Source organism: Lynx canadensis, chromosome C2 (assembly GCF_007474595.2).
Source record: "Lynx canadensis isolate LIC74 chromosome C2, mLynCan4.pri.v2, whole genome shotgun sequence".
NCBI classification, from domain to species: Eukaryota; Metazoa; Chordata; class Mammalia; order Carnivora; family Felidae; genus Lynx; species Lynx canadensis.
This window is the reverse complement of record NC_044311.2, coordinates 103,229,104-103,255,720: the sequence shown is the minus strand read 5'-3', so window position 1 is coordinate 103,255,720 and position 26,617 is coordinate 103,229,104. Positions and strand designations below refer to the sequence as shown.

Here is a 26,617-nt window from a genome sequence, read left to right as displayed (position 1 = left end):
TTGATTGACCCTCTTTACTTCTACCAACAATGATGTTTTGATAACGATGACAATAAACAATTTTAAAAACTCTTATTTGAGGTATATATACTTAGGTTTGTACAAACAAGAATAGATAATCTCCCCTGTGGTGTTTACTCTCCTTTTATGTGTGAATAAAACACTTTATTTTCCTCTGTCAAATACTGGCAAAATCCTTTTACGCTTCTGCAAATATCAACCTTCTATGTCTTCATTACATTCTCTTCCTTGCCTTCTGGTGCTCTGGGCTGTCTTTCTCCAACAGTACAATTTTAGCCTCCTTTTCTTGACATAGGGAATGACCCAGCTGTCTCTTGATGAGATGATGCAACAACCTCCAATAATTTGCATATGAAAGAAAATTTTATCAGTTTCAGTCCTGTATATGCATTTGCCAAGAAACAGTGGTTCATTGTTCTTCCAAAATGTAGCCTGTTTATTTAATATCTTCATTGTAAAAGGCAACGATATATGTTTTTTTCCCCTTAAATACAAGTTGTTATCAGAGGAAATGATTTGTGTGATTAGTTCTATAAGCTATTCCAGAAACCATAATGTATTATCTCTCTTTTGACATATTCTTCTAGGTCAAAGAGTCCGTTTCCCCGACTGCAGATAACCTCAGTTATTGCCCAAGAAAACACCTCTACTCTTCCAGATTTGCATCCTTCACCTCCATCTTTCTTTTTCTAGGCTCTTGCCATAACATCCCCCATTTTACTGATAACTTATACTTTGTTTTTTAAGAAACTGCTTAGGTAATAAATAAAGAGTCCTGAATCATTTTCTTGTTTTCTGGAACACGTTATTTGTTCCTTCAAACTAATAAGAAACCAAGACCCTTCTTAAGGATACCACAACCCTCATACTTCTCCAGGAGAGGTCACCTTTCCTATTCCCTGGCTTCTACCACTATAAGCAGGATTCAGACATATTTTCAACATTCATGACCTGCCCTTTTGAAATTCATTGTATAACTAAGTCTTAAACATTCACAGTGTCCTATCTCCTTCCAGGACCCTCGTCCTTCGGTCAACAATTTCGGCCCCAGGCTGAAATGGTTTATCATCTCTATGCCAACCCCTACTATACCCCCTCACCTCTGAGATTAAAAATTAAAACAGAACAAACCTACAGCATTTTTCCTGTTTGGTGATCAGGATGTTCAGTTGCATATTCCACATAAGGTTTTCACTGGCCTCTTAAGATCTTCCACTCTCCATTTCTCTGGTCCTTTTCTACCTTCACTTAGTTTCCTTGTCAACTCTGGTTAGTCTGAATCTGTTTTTTACAAGCTTTCACATGAACTGACTTATTTTATCCTTCATCTATATAGACCCAAATATGAGTAGTTACAACCAAATGGCTCTGATCTTGGTAAACTAGAAAATGAGCATACTGACTTGAAATTGAGGTGAGGCAGACTAGGACTGGGTCCTTATGAGGGAGATTGATGCTACTGATACATTTCCAAAGTATTTTTCTGAGAATTATACTCTCGTCCAGTTGTTGGGCTCATTCATAATGGCGATTTCATTTAAACTCCCTTCCACCCTACTCACCATAGCATCCTGCCAGACACAGTAGACCAGTGCAAACTGCCACAAACAACATGGGTGTCTACTGCCCTCTAGTGTCCATTATAGGAAGTGACCCATGGCGGGCATGTTGGTCCTGTGGAAAAAATTACTTTGGATTGATGACAACAATGGCTAGAGTCCCAGTGCCTCATATCTATCCTCCTTTTCCCCCTTAAATCACTTAGTAACATCACATTTTCCACAGTGTCAAACTTTCTGTTTTCAAGGAACATCCTTAGCTATGCTGCCTCAATCTCCAATCAATATGCTCCCCTACCAGTTTACTGAGATCAATGTCATTTGGTGTAAACACTCTCCCTTCTCCTGGAATGCCTGTGTCTTCCATTTCACTCAGCCTCTGAAGAAGAAGTGCACCTTCTCGGAGCTGAAGAGGAACCCAGATTTTAGGGTAGCAATAGCAGATGGAGAAATGAGCAGAAACAGTGGAAATGTAGAAAAGGTACAAAGAACAGAAATGAAGGCATGTACACACAACTCTTCCCAGAAATGTGTCATCACAGGAAAGGAAAAAAATCTGATAGAAGAAAATCACACAATCGAAGAAATGATTTTTGTAGTATGGGAAACTTGAGTTTGTTTGCAAGTTGATGAAACACCTCCAGTAGAAAGGAATAATTACTAGAACATATCCCAGAGTAAACAGCAGAGTCCTTCATATCATAGTCTCCCACTTTTCTTTCCTTGTATCTCCCTTTACTCTTGTTCATATATCCCAAAATGTCAAGCACCATGAACTGATTATACGTAGTCAATAGACATTTAATCAATGAATTGTACTGACTGGAGAACACTGGACTGGGCAAATTATGAAGCCCAGCTAGGGTTTTCTTGAAAGGTTCATGCTTTTGCCTAAATGGCATTCCAACTCACCCCACCACCTCCTACTTTGTAAAAAAAAAAAAAAAAGTGAGCCCGAGGAGAGTAAAATTGCCTTACCATCATTGTTTTTATCGATCTTATGAAACACCAGGTTGGTAAATTCTTCAGGACTCAGAGTTTGTTGGCCATTGAGGGCTTGCACAGCCTGCAAAAAGAAATTAAATCACTGAGCTCAACTTTGCTGGAAGCAAATACATTTTGTGACATTTCTACCCCAATATGACACAATTTTGGGATATGTTCATGTCATATTTGTTGTCCAACCTGTTCTAGTTGGTAAAAATAAATAAAAATATTATATGTCAGTTCTGGGTAATGAGGCTTAGAAATTTAATTAACTGAATACAAACTGAAGTTTAATATTATACAGCACAAAGGGATCTATTCAACATATTAGGTAGCAAAGGATACAAAAAGCTTATAGGGAAAAACATTGAAGTGGCCACTGTCATAAGAATTCTGGACGCAGAAAACAATGTTCTCAACTTCAGACCAATCATCATTAATCTTATAGAAGAACATAAAAAGGTATTCTGTAAGCATCTAAGGCTTCTCCTCCAGCTTCTGACACTGGCACCTCTGGTCCTTTTTGCCCTTTTCTAGAATGATTGACTGGGAAGACAGATCTGTATGCCTTGGAAGGACACTGAATTTCTCTCACACCCTGCCAGCACCTTTTCATCATAAAGGCTGTCAGGGAACCCAGGGAAAATGACATTTCCAGCTTCCCTAGAGGGAAAATTTAACCACTCTTTCCCTCTCCCCCACTGCCAGCTGATTAAATTAAGCGACCAATATTTGATGTGGAAATTCATAATAAAATGGAAGAGAGATAGAGAAAGAAAAAGTTAGTTATCTGGGAATTTGAACATAACTACCTTGATTGAACATAAAGGGATCTTTAGAAGAACCACTGGCATCATATTTTAATTGAGGGCCTGGTCTGAAATAGGACTATCTCTTCTGCTGCTTTGCAAGCATTATCAATGCTTAATTTGGGATTAGTCCCAGCAAACAGCAGTACAGCACCACTCCTGGCCTCAGCTAGCGAGGTCTCACAATTAGATAGAGGGTAATGCTTAGAATAATGGTTACATACATATAGCATCCAATTAGATAAATATTTTTAGGGTTTCTCAGTGTCTTGGCAGAGGTCCCAAAAGCCTAAACGTTTGTCTAGCCACAGCAGAAGGGATACGAGACCACATGTAGAAGTCATAATAAAAGATTATGAAATATCTAGGATTTGTCTGTGACCCATCTCTGGGAAATAGAAGTGAGACTGAAGGATTGATTGGAAGGGTGATGAGGCCTGGAGGGATACTTTCGGAGGGAGTCCTCAATGTGCCCTGTGTTTTCCCTCTTCTTCGTACAGGAGAAGCATGGTGGGGGGGATGGGCAGGGAGGCATGGTTTGTTTCCTTCTTTCTTCCCTCATTTAGCATATCTGCACTTTCTCCTCCATTTTGCTCAGCCCATTTCTGACCACTCTCTGAGTGGGAGGGGAGGAGGTAGGAGAGAAGGGGGAACAGGACAGTCTGACTTGGCAGGCACCCTCACTCCCAGTTATTTAGTGTCAGAGCTCTCTGGATGACAGATGTTTAAAATCCCCTCTTCGAGACCATGCCTCCCTTTTATTACTGACACTCTCATACACATCCCTAGACATGGATCATGCATTTTGATTCCAGCTGACCCCTCAAGGCTCCTTCTACAAGTTCTAGGTCTGCCCAACTGCTATTTCAGAGTAGACAATTCTTTCCTGTTCAGGATTGTGCTGTGCATTGTAGAATGTTTCACAGCAGTCCTGGTCACTAAACAATAGATAGCAGTAGCACCACACACGCACTCCTCCACTCCCCAGCTGACAACCAAAATGTCTCCAAACATAGCCAGGTGTCCCCTGTGGGAGGGGTGCAACGTGTTCCTGGTTATGACTCACTCTCTGCTTCTACCTCCAGCTCCCTCCTCTTCTGAGATGCCCTCACTTCTCCAAGTGGCTCAGCTGGACAAGATCCAAGGCAACTCTGTCAGCTTCTTCCCCATGTCTGATCCATGAAAAAACCTTCGTCCCCACATATTCTGAGCATAAGATTCTTCCTCAACTTTACCCCTCTACTCTGCTGCCATGGTCTGCTTCATTAGATTTCTCAGACTCAAATATTGGAACACTGTGCTCCCCAAACGTCAGTGGTTTCCTTAAATCCCCATGCTATTGACCTGAAGGCTTTACCCAAGAAAATCCTAATAGCCCTTCTTAAACATCCTCCTGACCATTTTATGCCTTTGAAGTGAAATTAAGATGTAACTACTTCCTTTGTAAGTTTTGCCTATAATCTAGTACTTCCTTTGGATCTTTTGATGGCTGGGCTGTATTTTATTTTAACATCCTGTTATCATGTGTCAAGAGAATTTACATTAAACAGTATGTATTCTTTACTGGATTGTTTTCACTTGCCACCATATAGGCCAATCATTTTGTATAAGTACCTATTCCATTGCATCAATTTATTTAAAATGTTTTCTCTTTTAGGTCATTCATTTTTAGTATTTTACGTGACTCTGTGATGTAAATCATAGAACCTTTATCTTTGATGATGTTAATGATTGTTTTCCTGACCAAAAATGTTGGCTCTAAAATGGAGCTACACGTTTAGCCTCTTGATGCAGATTACCAAATCTCCAGGAATGTTATCTCCATTTATACCCCCTCCACAGTGTGTAAGGGCACTCTTCTTAGAGTGCCCTTGCCAGAATTCCACCTTATTGTTGTTAATCTTTATTAATTTAATTGGAGACAAATAGTGTCAATTATTAAATGAATTTCTGCTCTGTGCTTTTATGTTTCCTTCTTTTCTTTTTGTTCTCTTTCTAAACACTTCAAAGAAAACCTCAGTTCACTGCTTAATATTTCTCTTTTCTTTACTGACTAACATAAGTTGTACATTTTAACTAATAAAAATCTGTGCAAAAATTTCCATAAGATTTGGACAAAAACATTCATATACTATTGTTCCTCTTAATTCTTTTGAGAATCCAATGACCCTTTCCCTCCCCTCAAAAGTTGATAACATATAGGAAAACGTTGCCCTTAATGTCATAGTCTTCAAGGATTTCCGAAGGCCATAGATCCATAGATCCCAGGATACGAACCCTTGCTTTGAATACTGTTTGGATATTCCCCCAACATTTGTATGCTATATTATATATTTAAATGTTTTTAAAATAAATTTGAGTATGTTTAAGAGGACGTTTTAAAATTTACATGGGATTGGGCATTCTCTAGGGAATATTTTAGATTGCTAATTTTGTGTTGTAACATGTAATATATATGCAGAATTTCTGAATTTTAATGCTTACAAAGTTCAGTTACAAAGTGTATCTTAGTACTTTTTTGTGAATTATCTGTGAGATTAAAGTGAAAGCAATGTTAGTATTATCATACTCTTGAATTCTTTCCATATGTTCGTTGACTCTACATTTGCTAAACAGTTTTAAGTATTAACAGCTTTGTCCATTTATTGAGGTGTTTGATTATAATTGTAGTTCTACCTACTTATTTTTTTTTTTGCATTTTTGATAATATTTATACTACATATTATAACACAGTAACTTAACTTCTTCATCTATAAATGAAATAATTTGGACCAGATCATTTCTAAGACCTCTGATTCCAATTCTGACTCTGTGTTACAAATTCCGTATATTGCATTCATAATGTGTATTTTACTTCACATTCTCATTTAGGTACAGTGTCCCACTTAATCATCTTATACTCTAGAATCCATTTCATGTCATCCCATGATAAGTATTTCCACTTCCTTGGTGGAAGGGGGTGAGATTTATAAAGGGACTCATTGAACTTTAGAGCTGGAAAGGGCCTGAGATCCTTGAGGTACTTTTTAGAAATACTTTAGTCCAGCCCTCAGAAAGATTAGTCCTCAGGTACCTTTGTTCTTAGCCCTTGGCTTTTGCTATATAACCGTCCGGTATTTCAGCTGTTCCTCACACAACTTTCTGTACCGAGGCAGACAAAAAGACAAGTTGTTTTAGAACATCACGTTTATTCATTTTTCATCTCAATACTCTGCTAAAATTTGTGAATTTGAACACCGACAAGATAATGCTGGTTTGCAGGTGCACACTCAGTAATCGATAGCATAGTGAAACTTACATGGCTCTAGCAGTTCCAAATGTATATCCCAAAATTCACCAACCACATAGATAGTTGTCACCAGCTCCACAGGAAGGAAAATTACATTAACTATACAATGTCCTAAGATTACTTCACCACTTCACTTACCATGAAGATATTCAGTAGTTCCTTTTTGTCAATAGAACCGTTTCCATCAGCATCATACAGCTTAAAATACCATTTTAATTTCTGCTCCATTTTTCCTCGTACAACAAGATTTATAGCAGCAATAAACTCTAAAAAGTCGATAAATCCATCCTATAGAAAGCAAGGACAGAAAGGGACGTAAATATTTAAGAGAAACAATTGTCTTTTATTTGAGAAATCATGGTTCACGAGCAGGACTGTTAGCGCAAATTAATACAACCCGGAAGATTTCACCATAGAACTTTTCCCTGGCATTTCGTTAACAAAACAAACAAATAAACAAAGAAAAGCATGGGAAATGTGTATAGAAACAAGTTTAAATATATAGGCAAGTGTGTTTTTAGAGAAAATATCTACTTCTTATGCCAAAAAAGAAACAAGATTCTGGCCTGACCCTGACGGAAGGCTGTGTCCTCACCACTGGACATCCTACAGTAGCTGTCTTCTCCTGAGTATCTTCAGGTTTTGTCCCCCACTTAGAGAGAAGACCAGGTACCAATTTCTAATATAAGGGGGAAAACCAGCTAGATAAATTCTGTACTCCTTTTTAGAGAGCCCGGTTGATTTTTTTGGAATGCTAAATTCCAGGATCGCTTTTAAGTAAGTCGTTTTCAGTATGAATCAAAATTTATGAGCCTCTTCTCTGTAAAGGTTTTGCCATATTAGTCGATCTTAGAAAAGACTGTTTAAGGTTTTCAAGCTTAGGCAGTTCCCTTCAGCCTGTTTTAAATTGGTAAAACACTCTCAATTGATACAGAAATAGTCCTTGTCATTCTTAAGAATCATACCCTTCAAACCTTGCTCAGCCAAATGCTCAACTATCTTAAGAAAAGTGACCAGCTCTAGGGAGGTGCGTGACCCACTCTCTGCTATCTTCCCCTGGGAATTCAGATGCCAAAAGTAGTATATTCAGCCCAAGGAAACATGCTTTCAGCTGCATTCTCCTTGGAATTTTGGATTGTAGAGTCCTATTTACAAAACAGGATGTGACATAAAGTACTCCTTCCCCTTAGAAGAAAGAGCATGAGACTTAGCAGCCTATAAAATAGTATGTGTTTGCTTCGAGGAGCAAGCTTTTGTATCTAGTCTATAAGAAAAGCAATTGAAAACTCACCCGTAGTTCTGGATCTGAAACAAAGCCTTCTTGCCTGATTAAAGGCTTTTTGTTGGTTGGTTGGTTGGTTGGTTGGTTGGTTGGTTTGGTTTTTTAAAGACTACTACAGCACCTCAAATACTGAAAGCCAATGTGCTAATGACTATAGCATTGTCTTCAAAATGTATTATTGAAAAATTTTTTTCTACCCTGTTGATGTTTTACCTATATAGTCAGAAAAATACAATAAAAATATTTAAAAATTTTACTACATGTGGGTAATAGATTTTTACATTTTACAACTTAGGTAACTTCACCCCATCAATAACTTTAATACTTCTTACAAGCAACAAGACTTCTGCTAACAGTCTGGAGTCTGGTTGAATGGATCTCCTCAAGGAAATGTGCTCAAGGATACAAAACATAGGTGGTTTTACCTTTTCTCTATCTGCCTTTCCTACTGCTGTTACTGCTTCACCATATTAACCCCTAACATAGTCATGGCTGAGACAAGGGAATTATGTTATCATAGAGTTGAAATTTATTTAAGAGGACATCAAGATATCTTCAGATTTGGCAGGACATGACCATTATTTTTCAGTGTCAAGACTGGCAGGGATGGAGAATATGAGTTGGGTGGTCAGTATTCAACCAGGGGCACATTGGCTTCCAGGTCTTCCTCCTGTGTCTTTAGGACTGACCAATCAATACAACTGTTCCCTGGGTAGTTCTTATGTGTGTTTGCCAAAAAGTTACAGAAACATCATCCCTGAGAAGACTGAGCTGGCTTGCTATAAATATAAAGTTGATCTTTCAGTGTTTCCATAAAAACCTTATATTCCATGATGGTTTGTTTCACTTTTTGAGTCCTGCTTCAGGATCATAGTTTTTGGCATCACTTGCGTGATGAATGGCAACAGATTAGACTAAGCAATGCTGCCTTTAGAACATTTGGTGTTTTCTGATTAGGCACAGTGGGCAGGTGACCCTAACTCCTTCCAATCCTGGTCCTGGAAGCTCTGAACAAACTCTACCAGGAGGTGAGCATAAATATTTTCATTGTATGGCTTTAAAATGGACAATCTGCTTAATCGACTGCCAAAGGTGATGATGGGTAAGGAAGCCTTTCTACTTAGACAAGTGCAGCCTTTTCCAAAATCTCCTGCAAGCAATACATCTTCTGTTCTCACTTCAGGATTCTGTTATATAGTCAAATTCTTAACGAATCACTCTTTCCGAACCAGCATTCCATCATATAGTCAAATTCTTAACGAACCACAGCCAACTCTTCTTTCCAATTATTTTTCTGGTAAGATTTTGTAGAAATTCGCATTGGTGAGACAACTCTGGTGAATGTGATTTAATGGCTTGTGTTAGTGTTGGAGAGGGTTTTAGGTAATGCTTATTCTGTAAATTGGTAGATAAAGTAATTATTGCCTTCAGTTAGCCTATAGATTTTAAACACGGGAGAGGGGGATAAGAGCCACAGAGGTGAGATGTTCCTGTAAATGTGACCAGGAAAAATGCAAAAGAGAATGCCCAAAGACTTTTCTTTGACATGATCCAAAGGAACATTGTTAAGTTCATATTTCTGTATTTGAGCTACTGGAGCCCTCGTGGCACACAGAAATGTCTGGAAATGTTTGACACTGATTGACCTTGTGCCTGAGTAGGGTTCATAAACTCCCTGCATCAGAATCACATGAGGACAATGAAATATGCAGATTCCTAGAACCCAACCCCAAACAACAGCATCAAAACTACTTGGGATGGTGTCCAAGAGTCTACATTTAAAATGCTCCCCAGGTGAGTCTCATGTATCCTAAGGTTTGGGAACTATGGATCTAAGCTGTTTTTCTTATAGATGTCTTCCTTCGTAGGCAATGTTTTCATCTAGGTATCTGCCCAAGTGGCTGTTTTAATTATGACTTCTTCTCACTTGAGTTTCTGTAACCTTATTAAGACTAATGAGAAAAAACATGACCCACATGGTTCAGTCTCAGAATAATGACACAGGCCTACAAATACAGTCCAGCAATCAAAAATTAATTGAAAATAACAGCAAGTCTTTACTTTGATTTCTGGAAAAAATACAAGTTGCAAGAAATTTATGGATTTCTTCTAACACCCTCTTCCTCTCCCTTGTGCTCCCTGCACATAGCCCCTGATGCTCAACCTTCAGCAATTCCCCACTGCCCCCCTCCTTCACAGCAGCCTGACCATGAGAACGCACCAGCCCTTCACTCCACCACCTTGTCTCCTAACTCTGTATCCCAAATCCTAAAACATTAGTTTGGTGACGGCTGGATCCTCCTTCAAGGTTGAGGGTGGGGAAGAAATTGGGCACACACAAAGCCATTTTCAGGAACCTCAGAAAAGGAGAGTTTGGGAGGATGTCTACAAAAATAATTTTAATTCCAACACATTTATAGATGTATACACTATGTTCTTAGGATGGAGTGGATTACACGGAAGAGTTAAATGGGGCCAAGATACGGAAGCATGACTGTTTCTCAGTCTCCAAAGGGAGTTTGGTCCGTTGATAGGTTACAAATCATTTTGTAGAGGTGGGTTAAAACAAGAAAGAGAAAAACAATATATGGAGACTTCAAATTCAAGCTTTCTTATAGTCTCTAAAAATGTAGGAAACTATAAGGCATACTTTTTACATCTATAAATAAAGTATAAAAATATTTAAACATTATATAAGGCTTGTTTTCTTTGTACCATCAAAGAGATGAAACTAGAAGTCTAATATAATAAAAAAAAATAAGGAAAACAAAATCTATAGTGTTCCGTCCAACAGAAAATCCACCAGTGGAATACATGGTCTCCAGCAATATTCACAACATGCCGTAAGTCACAGTTGCTTTCAGGATATGATCAATTTGAAATGCAGATAGAAAGTTAAATTATAAAACTTACATGCATATGAAAAAATTATTTTCTTATTTATTACTAAGTATAAAAGCTATAAAATCTACTATATATATACAATGTTCCAAGCACTGTGCTAGTCACTTTCCAAGCATCCTCTCTAATTCTAATAGAAACCTGACAGGTAGCCCTACTATTCCTACTTTCCAGAGGAGAAAGCGGATTTTCAGACATGGTAAATAAACTACTTAAATAACAAAGTTAGGTTGTAGGTAGATCCAGGATTTAAATTCAGTCAGCCTTCCTCTAAGGCTTTTGTTCTTTGTATCACCCAGTATTTATTGCCCTCAAATGCATTACAACTGAATTCTCCTTCTGGAAGAGGTATCCATACAGATGGTACACATTCAGCGCAGTGTGTTGTTCCTGATTCACAGGTGTGAACTATTCGGTAACACGGTCGTATAACGTAAGGTGACCCGAATGACTGAAAATGCAGCACCCTGGCACCTGTGCTCCCTTCATACGTGGCACTGCCCAAGGAGCAGCTGGCCTGTGTGGTCTGAGCTGCTTAGTCTCGGGGAGACTGTGAGCCCAGAGAGCTCCTGGGGCCACCACTCCCAGGCTTCCCTCGCCTCACTTGCATAGCCATCTGGCTCAGAGGGACAAAAGGTGTTCACTCTCCTGTTGCCTCTCCTGCTCCTTGACATTTTTGATGAACATTTCTTGTATCCATTTTGGAATCCTTAGCCCCTCTCCCCACGCAAGGGTTTAACCTCCACCACCCCATAGACCATGGCTCTCACTGCCTGTTTCCCCAGGAAATTTCCCCAGCTGCGCCTCCAGGATCTAAAGCCTACATACTGGTCCTGCGTTAGCCAACCTTGTTCTGTCTTCACCTCTGCTCTTAACTAGGACTCTATAGCATTCCTTTGCTGTGCATCTGGTCCATGCTTTGGCTCAGCACTTCCCCCTCTTTGGGGCCTTACACCTGCACTGCAGCCCCGACCAATCCCTACATTCTCCCCACTTTGTAAAATACCCAGGTAAAAATATCACTGTAGATATCATCTGCTAGGACAGTGTGGTCCTGCCATCACTCTGTGTGCCTGAGAGACCCCAAGAAACAGATATTGAAATGTCATCTCAATATACTTCAGAGACATCTGCTTTGGAGTTTTGTCCCAGGGATGGAGCCACAAATTTATAAACTGGGTAACGTCCTTAGGGGAACTTGGCTTCATTTCGTTGATTCAAATTGTAGAATTTCTGTTCTAAAAACAGTCATTTTGCAAATAAGAAATGGACTGAACTAGTAATAATAATAATTATAATCAAAATGAAAATGGCAACTATTGATGTTGATGTAATACTTGCTAGACACACAGGGCCAGGCATTGTGCTTCACACATCTGAGCTCACTTAACCCAAACAAGGTCCCAAACGGCATTAACCAATAAGCACAGCATCCTGGGTTCAAGTAACACCAAGATCGCAGAAATATAAACTGTTATTACAACAACTAGGTATCAGACCCCATTTGTACCCTAGTGCACCCTCTTATTCAGGAAAACAAATGATCCAAATCAAACAAAAATCCTTCAAACCATGGTCCCAAATGAAAACTATTTCCTCTGACAGCATTAACATTCTGCTACTTTTCACAGAATCACGATCTGTGAAGAACTCCTGAATTGTCACAGCCCCTAACCTGAAGGCATTTAGATGTTTTCATTCTTTTACATGTGACACCTTCCAGTGACATTTTGCCAGCTGTGGCAAGTCAGCAGCAACATATGAATTGAAACTTCTGCATGGAAGTGGTTACTCAGATGATCACAGTAAGGAAACCCAGAGAGTTAGTATCAGCACATCCCGTGATTGATCAATCATTGTCACTGATATTCAGTTTGCATCTTAGGAACTGCCTATATTGCCCTAGGCAATATAAGGGCCACCTCTATTATGTCAAATACATACGAATGCTTTTAAAATACTTTCATGAATTTTTGAAATCTGTAAGAGAAATGTTGTATTCAGCATTTATGACCTAGCCCATTTTCACCTACAAACACTGACATAACAGCAAACATAGTCTCTATCAGCTACGGAATTGCTGGAATGTCCTCAAAAGAGACTCACCTCTTTAAGATGAGAAATACACTGCTGGCTTGTAGGCTGGTTCTATAACATGATCTGTATGCCCATCACATGCAGTTGTCCTTGACCATGACTGTGCAAACTTCAAGGGTTCTGGGACAAAGGGCTTCTCACAATACTTACCCAACAAGCTCACAATTATTAATAGGTTTCCTGGATATCAATCAGGAAGCCCCAAGCATCTGCCCCTAGCATGCAGCCAGCTCAGTGATGTTTGGATGACTGTGAATTAGAAGCCAGTCTCAGGTGCCTTGGGGGAAGGCAAGACAATTGTCTGAGTTTGATCACTTCTGAATGAGCTAACTACGGAAGACGCAGCAGTGACTATAGCAATGGTAGCCTTTTGCAAGGAACTTCTTCAGGTAGCCAATATGGCTTTCCTCTTAAAGACACCTGTCACCCTAAATCCAATTTTAGTATATGTGCTGCCGAAGCGAGTGCAATGCCACAGATAAATCCAGCCTTACCCTAATTCAGTCAGCTTGTGTCCTAAGAGTGTTTCCTTTCTCATGGAAGACGCTCCATCCTTGTTCTTTGCTGACTAGAAGAGGTAAACAGAGGATATAGAAAGTGGTAGCACAGACGGTAGAATATATATACCTATATTACTTGCATCAAGGCTGTGTTTCTCTATTATGGTTGTAACTAGAAGAACAGAGGAACTGCTTCTGAATCAATAGTTTTGGACCCAGAGTCCCTTTTTAATAAGTATCCATGTTACAAAGCTCTTTGGTAGCAGAAATGGGCTTAGACCCCAGCTTTCTAACATTTTGACGGTGGTCTTTCTGGTAGAACAGTGGTGCTCATGTCTGGCCGCACATTCAAACCACCTGGCAGTTTAAAACTAACACAACATTGTTTTGATTCAGTGGGACTCGGGTGGAGCCCCAACCACTGGTCATTTTAATAATACCCCCAGGTGCTTCTAATATGTAGCCAGATTTGAGAACTACAATTCCAACAGATTCTGTTCAAATGCACGAGTTACAACAGCTTAAGTTTAAATGCATCTCAGCAGGTACAGCTGGTTGTCTTTAACAGGTAAAATTCTGTGAGAAGCTCAGCCAAAATGCTGATGACTGATGTTATATATGAAAATACTTCGTAAATTACAAAGTGCTAAACAAGTATGAGGTGTTTTATTATCAGCAACAAATGCTTCCTGAGAGTGTCTATGTTGGTAGTTCTGAAGTAGTAGCCTTGGTCTTTCCCCTTAAGAGATTGTAGCCTCATGATTTACAATCTAATAATAGATGGTCATTTGTTTCCGGTAAATGTGTCTTAAGAAGAGCGTCAGTAATAGCGGTCCCCCTGCGGGTCAGACAACCTGATACAGTGTTAGAGGCTGCAGGGCAGCCTGGGGGTTAACAAACAGCAGCAAGTATTACACGCGTTAAAAGCCAGGTTGCCTGCTCTAATTTTCAAGGGTTCTCACACAAAGAGAAACTAAGGAACCAAATAACCAAAGGTCACTTCTGAATTTCCAGTAGAGCTAGGGCTCCCATGCAGGTGTCCTGGATTTAAAAGACAGTTGAAACCCTAAGGTGATTCTCATTTAATTAATTTCATTCTGTGACTGGCAATCATTAGAAGGGGCCAATGTGGCCCCAAACAGCGCAAATGATCGTCCACAGCACTTGGATCAATTAAAGAAGAGAAATGGTGGGCAGGCAACCTCTGCACCTTTAGGTACCCCTTTTCATTAGGAAATCAAATTTGAGCTTGATGCAAAGTTGAGCTACTCTTCACTGTTATCAGACCTGCAGGGGCTGACATCAGAGATATCTGCATTTAACAGATAAACATACCATTCCTCTGTGGGCTACAGTCTTCATTTCTTCAACGTTTTCTCCGACGTTATTTCACATGAGCTCAGTGAGAGTGTAGGCAGGATAGGTCTTGTCTGAGTTTTAGAACTGACGACCCTGACACAGGGAGGTTATGAGCTTGGTCCAAGATGACACACAACAGTAAGGGTCAGAGTTGGGACTGGAGTCCCGCAACCCTACCTCTCCTGCAAGGGCTTCCACTGCCTGTGGTGGCCTGTGACTCGTCTTACAGAAATTTGTAGAAAGGCTCATTAAAATTAGCAAGGACGGGCAGCTGGGTGGCTCAGTTGGTTAAGCGTCCGACTCCTGATTTTAGCCCAGGCCATGATCTCATGGTTCATGAGTTCGAGCCCTGAGTCTGGCTCTGCACTGACAGCACAGAGTCTGTTTGGGATTCTCTCTTTCTCTTTCTGCCCGCCTCCTACTCTCACTCTGGCGCTCTCAAAATTAATAAACATTTATAGCAAGGACTTCTAATACATTGAAGCAAAGATTTGATTTGTGAACATATTTACAGGTAAACCATCACATATATTGTAATAATCATCTGTTAGATCCCACAGCTTGCTATTTACCCTCACTTTTCTTTCTGTAACGGTTTAATCACCCTGTTTCTAAGAAATCATTTACATCCCCTTCCTCTTGATTCCCAGGATTTTCTGAGGTCGTGACTTTAAGTAACCTGAAAACTTATTCTGGTATTTTGTTTTATCCTAGTGATTAAATGTGTCCTCATGCTGACAACAGTTTTTCTGGCTTAAACCATCACTCCATTTATGGTTTGAGTTACAAACCCACGAGTTCAGAGAAATCATTTTATCTCACAAACTTCAGAGTCTTACAAGGGGCAGAGCATTTTGATGTAAGAGTGGCGCTCTGGATAACATCCGGATGCCTAGATGTGGCCCAGGGTGCTTATATCTACCTTTACACCTATTTTTTAAAATTATTTTTAATGTTTACTTTTGAGAGTGAGAGAGAGTGCGCGAGTGCACACAAGCAGGGGAGGGGCAGAGAGGGAGGGAGACACAAAATCTAAAGCAGACTCCAGGCTCTGAGCTGTCCGCACAGAGCCCAACACAGGGCTCAAACTCACGAACCGCAAGATCATGAGCTGAGCCAAAGTCAGAGGCTTAAGGGACAGAGCCATCCAGGCGCCCTACCTTCACACCTATTACAGAGTAAGAATGTGGAATAGGAGCTAGAGGGGCTGAGGGCTGACTTTCTGCTTGGAGATTCTCCAGGCAAGTCAACCCTGGCATCTCAGTGCTCGGAGTGTCTCATTTCTCAGCTGTGATGCAAGAGTACAGAAAGTCACAACAACAGGCTGTGTACAGCAAAGACACGTGAGACACCTGTGTGGTCCCCGGTTATGCTCTAGCAGTAGCCCTCTGCCTTAATTAGGTCCTCACATACCCTTCTCTCTCCTACCTCATACTTTAATTGAGCTGTTCCTTTTATTGAAATTCTCAATTCCTTTGTCAAAGGGGGAATACCATTGAAATTTAGGGTGTAGCCCTTGGAATCAGACTGCCAGCATTCCAAGTCTGCTGTGTAGTTTCAGGCAAGTTACTAAACCTCTCTGTGCCTCAGTCTCCTCATCAGTAAACTGGGACTGTTAAAAATAGTACATATTTACATATTATTGTTGTGAGGATTCTAATAAATATGAAGTGCTTTAACCATGACTAGTACAGAAATATTCAGTTAAGTGTTAGCATTTATTAGTAATAATTCAAGTTCTTTACCTTTTTCGAGGTCCCAAAGTGCCTCAACTTCTTCAAAAAGCCTTTCCTAACTCTGTAGTTTAGTTTTCATTTCATCTTCAGATCCCAGTAAATGTACCTTGAACAGCACAGCCCTGCTATAGTTTGTTATACTGCTCTATTTTACTCTTTGGGCATTTAGTCATAATTTTTTATCCTCAACTAGACTGTAAGCTCTTTAGGGGCACAGAACGTCATGTCTACCACCTACCTACTCACCCCCATCCCCACACCTCTCCAAAATTTGAGTGTGATTTTTCTACCATTGCCTGTCCTGCCGGGATAGCATTGAAGAGTTCCCCAGAACTTCCATCCAGCCTGCCCATCTAGAAAGACGCTGGACCATCCGCAAATCACTGGGCAGGGTTTAGAAGCAGCCTTGTAATCTGGAGAACCATCTATAACCCTGAAACTAAATAGTATGCTTTCCTGCCTCTCAGTCTTTGTTTATTTACTACCTTTTATTATTTGAGGATACATTTGCCATCCCAGTAGATTATAGACTCCTCTGAGGACAGGACCAATCCCTATTCATATTTGTGCCTACCTTCCTTCCACCATGCCTCCAGGTGCTCAGTAAATATTTGCAAATGCTGTGAGATAATAATATAGCGTATTAAGGATGTGACTCTGCTCCTGCTAATCTCTTCTATCGTCTAGCCCTCCCACATTCAGGGAGATTTCCATTGCCTAAGAGATAAGTCACTGTAGCATAAAAGCAGAAATCCAGAGTTCATTCTTGCTCTTGAGTTTCAATAATTTAAGCTGTTTAGGATTCAGAGCATAAAATTTATGCCATAAACAAAAGATTTGGAAGAATACATAATTAGAGCCAGTTTCTCTAGTTTCTCCTAAGTCTACCCAAACTAAAGAGGCTCTATGAGGGCCAAGAATGGCTGCAGGTCTGGGTGACAGATATAAGAACAGAAACACCCATGGTTCACTCACTGGGCTTGGGAGGAAAGGTTGCAAGGAGCATCTGTTCATACAGTCTAAGAGGCTTCCATGCCTAGGAGTACAAGGAACCTGAGAGAACCTGACCCAGGAGGCCCTGCCATGCAGACAGCAGCCTCGCGAGGCGGGCAGGAGATGATGAGAGATGTGGTCTCAGCAAATACCAGTGTGTTTAGCTGCTCCTCTGCCCTGTATTAATACCTGGAGATTTAGATGCACCCATGGGCTTTACATGCAACCCCGGAAAGTAGAGAGAGAATACTCCTTGGTAAAATGGGGATGCAAAATATAAATTAACTTCATCATGGAAAACTAAAGTTACATTTCTTGAATGCTTGAGTGTGTGAGCTGAAATTCTTAACAGTTATACGGATAAAAAATAAATTTAAAATTTCCCTTGAGATAATTAATCTAACTGGGAACTAAGTTACACTGTGGAAGACACAGTGGCCATCCTTGGTATAAATATGGGGGGAAAAGGAGGGCAGGAGAGAGGAATGGAAAGGGAAAAAAGGGCATATATAAAAGTGAGGATACTCAAGTCGTCCCTTCTGTTATTTTATTTAATCACTCAGTAAATATTTGTAACATCTGCTTTATGCCACTAAGGTAGGTGGCTGGTCTGGGGACGCATGCAGGATTTGAAGGGGATGATTCACTCGTTTTTATTCTTCATGTTTCTGCAGTGTGTTTTCACGAGATGAATTCATGCAGCACTTGGACTTAAAAAGAGAAAGGACAGGGGAAGAGCAAACTGCACATCTAGTGTGAAGAAAGCAGTGTGGCTGGAGCGCAAAGGCAGAAGAGCAGTGCTGGGTGGCTTCTTTCCTTGCCAGGCTCTGCCTGGAATTGAGCACTCGTTCGGTTTTGTCTGTGTGCATAGAGACCAGAGTGCAGGTTCATGCCTCCAACAGGAAGCTGTTTCCAGGGAACTGGGCATTTTGCATCAATCTCCAGGTGAAGGACACGACGCTAAGGTGAGAATAGTGCGGCCCCTGTCCACATTCACTGCCTTTTAGGACCCAGTAGCCGGTGACATCATCATCTTCACTGTGGTTCTGTGAAAATGGGTCTGCCCCAGACCCAGCTCTAATGACCAGCCTCGCAATCAGCTTCTGCCTCAGCAGTGTTGCACTTTCCCCAGCAAATCAAGAGCACAAATGGTTAGGAAACTATTAAAGTGGCGGCAGCACAGCCAGTGCTTGGAGCCCCCACCTACCTTCAAGTTCCGCCATCCACCCTGTGTGGGTTTAACACAGACCACAAGAACCACACGCTTACACCGTGTTGTACTTTTTCATGGAGACTTTGTTTTAGACAAGGTTACTCACTACCATGTTTGGGCCAGGCTGGACCCTCATCTTTGGAGTCCATAGGGTTTCCATAATGGAATGGACAATTCATAGTCGTAGAAAGGAAGGAATCTATGTTGTCCCTTGTGCAGAGACAGACCTTAATTTTGAGGAGTGTAGTTACTTTCACTCACCTCACCTACAAAGACGTGCTAATACCTTTTGTGTTTTCTTTTTATAAATCTGCTTTTTTATCATTAGGCTTTTTAATCGGTTTTTATTACTAATCCATAATTGACATTAAACTCAAAATTAAACTAAACTAAAATGAAACTAAACTATAATTGAAAACTTTGGGCTTTCTGGTTATTTTTCCTAGCCTTTGTTTACATGCGTGTAATGATGCTTATTCTACTTATGCTGAGATTTATCAACTCTAGACATTACCTATTTATTTCCCGTTACAGCAAATGACAGGCGTTTAGTTCTATGACCCTCATATATATCCACGTAGTGTGCTGGAACCTACTGTATCTGCTGGTGTGAGCAGATTGTCAAATTTTCAGGAATTTTGCAGGCCAACTATTAAATGGTTGGTAGCTCGAAATTGACCATGGTGGGAGTATTTACACCATGGAAATCAACATGTTACCAGGGCATTTCTCCCATGGAAGAACTAGTCGTTAAACATTTCTGAGCAACCATAGTTCTTCGTCCATACTCTCACAACTGTGGGTTAATCTAAAAGTTGAGAGTTTAATTTTAATGACTAGTAAATTTTGTTCCCCATATAACCCATTGATGCACCAAAATTACTGACTTCAGTATTTTATATGGAGTTAATAATTACCTCATCATTGTCAGGCTGACACCTCCTGAACCTAATGGACAATCCATGAAAAGTGAGACAACCAATAATTATGTGCTTATGAAGTATTTTTGCCAAGCAAATCAATCTGAATCTATTTAAGCTTCCACAGCTAAATACCGATTTACTGGTAATTTGAAGATAAGAAAGCAATCAACTAAATCCAGAATGCAGAATATTCTACAGAACTAATAACTCACCTTCCCCAACAAATCAACTAAATCCAGAATGCAGAATATTCTACAGAACTAATAACTCACCTTCCCCAACAAATCAATGGCATAAATGGGGAGGGGGGGGTGGGAGGAAGGAGGTGACTAGGGATCTATTACAGAAAAAACAGATTTAAGAGTCATAACCACCAATTTCCATGTATGGACCTTGTTTGGATCCAAACTCAAATCAAGAAACAATAAAAAGGTGTGCTTAAAGGGTACATGCACCCCTATGTTTATGGTAGCATTATTTATAATAGCTAAGATATGGAAGCAGCCCAAGTGTCCACTGATTGATGAATGGATAAAGATGTGGTATGTGTGTATATATACATATACAAATTCACATACACAATGGAACATTATTCAGTCATAAAAAAAATGAAATCTTGTCAGTTGCAACAACATGGATGAAGCTAGAGAACAATGCTAAGTGAAATAAGGCAGTCAAAGACAAATACCATATGATTTCACTTATATGTGGAATTTAAGAAATAAAACAAACAAAGGGAAAAAAAGAGAAACCAAAAGACAAACTCTTAACTATAGAGAACAAACTGATAGTTACCAGAGGGGAGTGAGTAGGGGGATGGATGAAACAGGTGATGGGGACTAAGGAGTGCACTTGTTGTGATGAGCACCGGATGCTGTATGAAACTGTTGAATCACTATATTGTACACCTGAAACTAGTATAACACTGGTAACTGGAATGAAAAACTTTTTCCAGAAAGTCTAAATTTAAAAAAATAAAAAATAAAAATGTAGAAGGACAGATGAGATGAAAGTGACTAAATTTTAATAATTGTTGAAGATGGATGATTGGTCTATGAGAGTATCATTAGATTATTCTCTCTGCTTTTGTATATGTGTGAAGTTTTCATAATAAAAAAAATTAAACTTATTTCATTTAAATTTCAATAATTTTCTTTGTATTTCACCTTGTTAATTTTTTTAAAGGGACCGTCAGTTGGTCAAATATAAATTAGTAAATTTATATTGTTTTTGAAATCCTCAAGCACAATAATCTATCAGTGTCATTTTTTCAGGTCTTTCTCCCAGAGTCCCCCTTCTCCCTTTACAATCTGGATTAGCAGTACACTGACGTTTCTGTATAGCTGTTGATTTGGAGTTTTCATCTCCGTGACCCAAGACTGTCCATATCTGTTTTCCTATGTTGGATTCCCTCTCTCTCTCTTTGTTGATATACTCCCTCTTTTTTGCTGAAGTACCTGCTCCAGTAGCTTCCTTAGAAAAAATAAATGTGAAGGAATTTTTTTAGTCACTGCCTGTTTTTATTCTCTCCTTACATTTGATTTGGCTTGATTTTTTTCACCCTCAGAATTTTGGAGGCGTTTCTCCATTTACTCTTAAGTCTCTAGAGTAGGTGTTAGGAAGTTCAATGTTATTTTGACTTTCATTTTTTTTCTTTTCTTTTTAGATTTTAGGATCGTCTCTTTATCCCTGTTTAAAAATTTTCTCAGAGGGCACCTAGGTGGCTCAGTTGGTTAAGTGTCCGACTTTGGCTCAGGTCATGATCTCATGGTTCACAAGTTTGAGACCCCTGTCGGGCTCTGTGCTGGCAGACTGGAGCCTGCTTCAGATTCTGTGTCTCCCTTTCTCTCTGCCCCTCCCCCACTTACACTCTGTCTGTCTGTACTAAACATAAATTTTTTTTTTTTAATATTTTTTCTCAGGGTGCCTGAGTGGCTCAGTTGGTTGAGATACCCCTCTTGATTTTGGCTTAGGTCATGATCCCCAGGTTGTGGGATCAAGCCCCGCATCAGGCTCCACGTGAAGCCTGCTTGAGATTCTGTCTCTCTTGCTTTGCACCTCTCCCCCATGCATTTTCTCTCTTAAAAAAAAAAAACAAAACAAAAAAATCTATGCATATGCTGTCAGTCAATCTCTATTTATTGTACTGGGCCCTTGTGAAACATGTGTCTAATAGGTCTGGAAAATTTTTCTGGTTTGTTTTGTTATAACCCTACATTCTCTCTGAGCTCTTTCTCTGTGACTCTTATTCATTGGGTATTAGACCTATTAATCCCAATATAAAGATTGTATTTGGAGAAATGGTGTGTGGAAGTAAGCAGGAACGATGTCAGGAAAGGCTGAGTGAGCTAATCGACCCAGCTAAAGAAGGGTGTAAAAGAAGTTTGGACAGAAGTGTCCTAGGCACTCTTGAAACCTACAGCTTGACAAAGCCACCAGGGAATCCTTTAGTCAAAGCCTGCTGACAAAGGAATCCTGCATCTTTAGAATGGGTTGGCTTTATTATTCCTGCTGCACTCCAACATTGGTGATAACCTAAACCCAAGCACGGACTCTGTGCCTGCGGTGAAGGATTTCAAAGCTGTGCACTGGGGCCCTGGTCAATTACCTTCTGGGAAGGTCTGAGGTGCCAAATTTATGGCCGCTACCTTAAAGCAGGTTCTATTAATTCTGTGATGTTGAATGCGTTAGTCTATGTACTGTGCCTAAAACAGTGTCAGACACATCTCAAACACTATTGTTACTGAGCGACAAGGAGATGCTTACAAAGGTGTGTGATTAGCCAAAGGAATTGTTATAAACTTTACAGTCTAAACTTTAGGATCTATTTCCACTTTAAGCACTATTCCAGTATGTTTAGTGAACTTAAGTACAAGCCAAAGCCAGGTGAGAAATGGCAGAGTAAAAAGAGATTGGAAGCTCATTATTATTAGAACAATCAGAAAGCTGGGAAAGGTGTGTTTGACAGCAGGGAAAGAGAAAAACAATAAAAAGCAAAAATGACAAAAGCACATTATTTTCAGGATTTGTAACAACAGGAAACTTAGCCCCAGGAACTTCAATAGGCATGGCTGCTTCGTGGTATTCCAAAAACGTAACAACCAATGTTCATAACAATGACTCTGATATCAAAAAAGGTTTTACCGGTACTTTGAGGAGGCAGGAAAGTATGAAATGCACTTTGGAATGATTTCCATCCAGAATAGCTAACACTGCAGCGGAGCTCCAAGAAAGAGCAGATCCTCCACGGTGCTGGGCAGCTGATAGTTTTACTGATCTAATTAAATATATGGCTTGTTTTCCTGTGCATTAATTGCATATCATTTCTTACTGTCACTTGATAAAGAACCATCCTTACTCTTCTCATTTTACAACCTGATTTTATATCAAGATCCCCACACCTTGTGTGGCATTAGTCATCACTGCCTAGATTTGCTTGCTTCCCAAGCAAACATAAGATCTCGATGATAAATCATGAATACCAGCGGACCTTCCAAGTCGTTTAAATGAAGCTCCTGAGATGGGCTTGGCCGTCCCACGACTGGCCCCGAGAGGACACTCCAATGGCACACGCGCCCAGATTGCTTATCTGAACACTGTCCGCCCCAGCTGCCTCGGCAGCAGGCTTCGTTTTGACAACACTTCTGGTTTCTGCCCAGCGCTCCTTGTCACATGTTCCTGTTCTTGCATGTGAACCGCTGACATGCAGTGCTTCCACAAACATTGGGTTAACAACAAAATCTCTGGCATGGGATATGTCACCAGTTACTTTGAAGAATAACTAAAAAAAAAACCCTGCTAATAGCTCATCTTCTAACCTCTCGGGGGTTCTGTCAGAGTCTGAGAAGCTGCAATCTAGAGTAAAAGACTTCCACTGTGAAATGGGTTGCTTACAGCAGGCAGCAGGCACAGTGGGACAGCAGCAGCCACACAAAGAGCGAAACATACAACGGCAGAGAGAAAGGCAGCGAGGGCTGCGAGATTCATACGTAGGCAGAGACAGAGAGACAACATGCCAACATGCACACTGTGCCCTGTCCTGGTCACTTCAGGCTCTTATAACAAAAATAACCATAGACTGGCTGGCATAAAACACTCGGAAATTTATTTCTCACAGTTCTTTAAGTGAGGGAATTCAAGATCAAGGCTCAAGCAGATTCTGTGTCTGGTGAGAGCCCACCTACTGGTTCATGGACAATCAGCCTTCTCACTGTGTCCTCACACGAAGGAGGAAACTCTCTGGGGTCTGTCTCTTTGTAATCCCACTAATCCCAATCATGAAGGCTCTGCCCTCATGACCTAATTACCTCCCAAAGACCCCACCTCCAAATACTATAATGTGGGTGGGGAGTGGTTTAGATTTCACCATAATTTAAGTTTGTGACAGATAAAAAAGGAAACCTCATTTAGAATGGAGTCGGGAGGCTAGCAGGGGGAGCTCACACACCCTACCACTCCTTGTCAATTGCTGACCCAACAGGAAGAGACTGCATCTTGCTTGCTTGCTGATTCTACTTCTTTACCACCCCAGCAGGAGGAAAAAGGGCCCCACCCCTTGACCCTGGCAACAACCCAGCCAATGAGATATTGTCACAAACAACTGAGACAATAAAAAGCCACTATACCTCAAACTCCCAGTTTACTCCAACCGACTTTTTGTTTATAAAAGCCTTCCTGATTTCACCCTTTGCTCTGTACTAGAGCGTTCCTCTCCTTTGCTCTGCATACTTGCCTATGGCTTTGCCATAGCCTGCTTATCCAAAATTGCAATTTTCTATTTCCAATTAATCCCATATTTGCTGTTAAAGTAATAAGCGGTTTTAAGGTTGGGGGAGCACAAAAATTCAGCTTATAGCATATCTAGAACATGTTTCAACGTCAAGAACAAAAGCAGAATCTGCCTCATTTTCCCACTGATTTGTAAACTCCTTGGGTGCAGAACAGTTTGTTTGCATCCACACTAAGTCAAATTTATGAGGAGGAAAACACCGTCATACTAAGCAGGCAGTGTTTCACTCACACTTGATAACAAAGAAGATGTCCTAAAAGACAATGTCCTGAAAGAAATCTGCTCCCAACATTATTACAAGAATTAAAATAGCTGTTAATTTTGCACACGTTCAGTTTTCCCTAGTTCTTGGCTGGTACCTCCTTTTAAGTTATCTATTGTTTTGGTTTGTTTGTTTTTATTTGGAAAAGGGCTCAAAGGGCTGTTCTAGATTCCATACATCCCAAAGGACAGTCAATTGTTTTAATTACCACTTCTGCCTCATCTATTCTCACACACAGCCTTCTAAAGTCATCTATTTTTCAGTGAGTGGTATTTCCCCTTTCCCTTTTATTCTAGATGGCATCAGCCCATTTTGAAGTATACAGGTAAAAAACAACTGAAATGCACAAGGAAAAGTAGGCAGGAAGAATTCTGGCCTGGTTGGTCAGATTGTTACTTTTTTGTCTTATTTTTTTCTGTTCCCCATTTTTTTTCTCCTCATCTTTGTATTTTTTCAGGACTTGAAAATTAAATATGCTGCAACTCCTTAGGAGTGAGTAAATTCAAGACAATAGTTCAGTGACAATCTTTAGAAACTAAAATTTATCTGAATTTAAAACTGTAAATTGTGGGGCGCCTGGGTGGCGCAGTCGGTTAAGCGTCCGACTTCAGCCAGGTCACGATCTCGCGGTCCGTGAGTTCGAGCCCCGCGTCGGGCTCTGGGCTGACGGCTCAGAGCCTGGAGCCTGTTTCCGATTCTGTGTCTCCCTCTCTCTCTGCCCCTCCCCCGTTCATGCTCTGTCTCTCTCTGTCCCAAAAATAAATAAACGTTGAAAAAAAAAAAATTTAAAAAAAAAAAAAAAAAAAAAAAAAAAACTGTAAATTGTTTTGTTTTTCCTCCAACTAAATTGGTCAGATATGAAAAACTATTCCAGCATTCCAACTTCTGAGTACAAACAACATGTTGGCAAATTTGTATTGATTTTACCTGCCAATCTAGATGCAATCACACTTTTTAAAGCAGATTCCTGTAATTTGCTTTTCTATAAAATGTCACCAACGCATTAAATACTTTGAAAACAGTCTTTGTAAATCAATCTGCACTTATTAGATTTGTTTAAACGATAGCATTAGAATTCCACGCCGAGATTTAATTTGGTTTTAAAATAACTCGCTACATGCAGAACATTTCCAAGGGTGGAGAGGCTAGTTCCCAATTACTTTCATGCCGTCAGTGCTAAATGTGTTTAATGACTCACTTACCTACAAGCTGTGGGTTCTCTGAAGACCTCCCTGTTCAGTGAGATGCACACGTTTTACCTCAGGCTATTTCATATTTTTACAGAGGGGAAAATGCAGAACCATTGCCAAATAAAAAGTAAAGGACTTACCTTGTTCATGTCAAAGGTATTATAGACTTGATCAACATGTTCATTGGCTTTTTGATTCAGACCTTGCAGACCCAAGAGTGTCTTGAATTCATGCAGTGTTTGCAGGCCGGATGGATATTCCCTCATAAATTTTTTGTACCACACATAGGTCTCTTTAGCAGGAACTGCTTTCTGACCACCAGCTATGGATTCATTATTTCCCATCGTGATTCACAGTCTGCAGCTTTTTCTCAGGTTGTTTTCACGTATGGTCTCTCCCAATTTAGTTCCTCACTTCTTCACTAGAACTGGAGGCTAACATATGCCTTTAGAAAGCTAGTCTAACCCTCTTACAGCTATAGGCTAAATAAGAATAGAAAGCCAGTGAGATTAACTCATCTGTACAGTTTTAAGACTAGGTCATTTATCGCTAACTGATGGGATTGTGCTGCCAGAGATACAGTTTTCTGTGAAGGGCAGAGGCATTGTCCTTGCCATATTGTTAGCCATCAATTATGCCTACATTGAGGAGGGGGGTCTAATGGAAGGAACTCTGAGTTGCATTCAGGAAGCCTGGGACTGAAACAT

The 26,617-nt window shown here is 40.2% G+C and overlaps 1 protein-coding gene across 2 annotated transcripts in view; it reads right to left on the bottom strand.

Annotated features, from left to right (window-relative positions):
• The window catches only part of GUCA1C (guanylate cyclase activator 1C), a 31,966-nt gene extending 5,671 nt beyond the window's left edge, over positions 1–26,295 (bottom strand). Inside the window, exons 1-5 of one of the 2 annotated variants that reach the window (XM_032594603.1) lie at positions 26,051–26,295; positions 6,804–6,953; positions 2,554–2,646; positions 1,604–1,619; positions 867–883 (exon numbers count right to left, since the gene is read on the bottom strand). In XM_032594603.1, the coding sequence (XP_032450494.1) occupies positions 867–883; positions 1,604–1,619; positions 2,554–2,646; positions 6,804–6,953; positions 26,051–26,254 (480 nt within the window). In that variant the 5' untranslated portion in view covers positions 26,255–26,295. Of the gene's footprint in view, positions 1–866; positions 884–1,603; positions 1,620–2,553; positions 2,647–6,803; positions 6,954–26,050 lie in introns of those variants that run through there. The other variant, XM_030330360.1, reaches the window with a different exon arrangement.
• Positions 26,296–26,617: the final 322 nt, after the last annotated feature.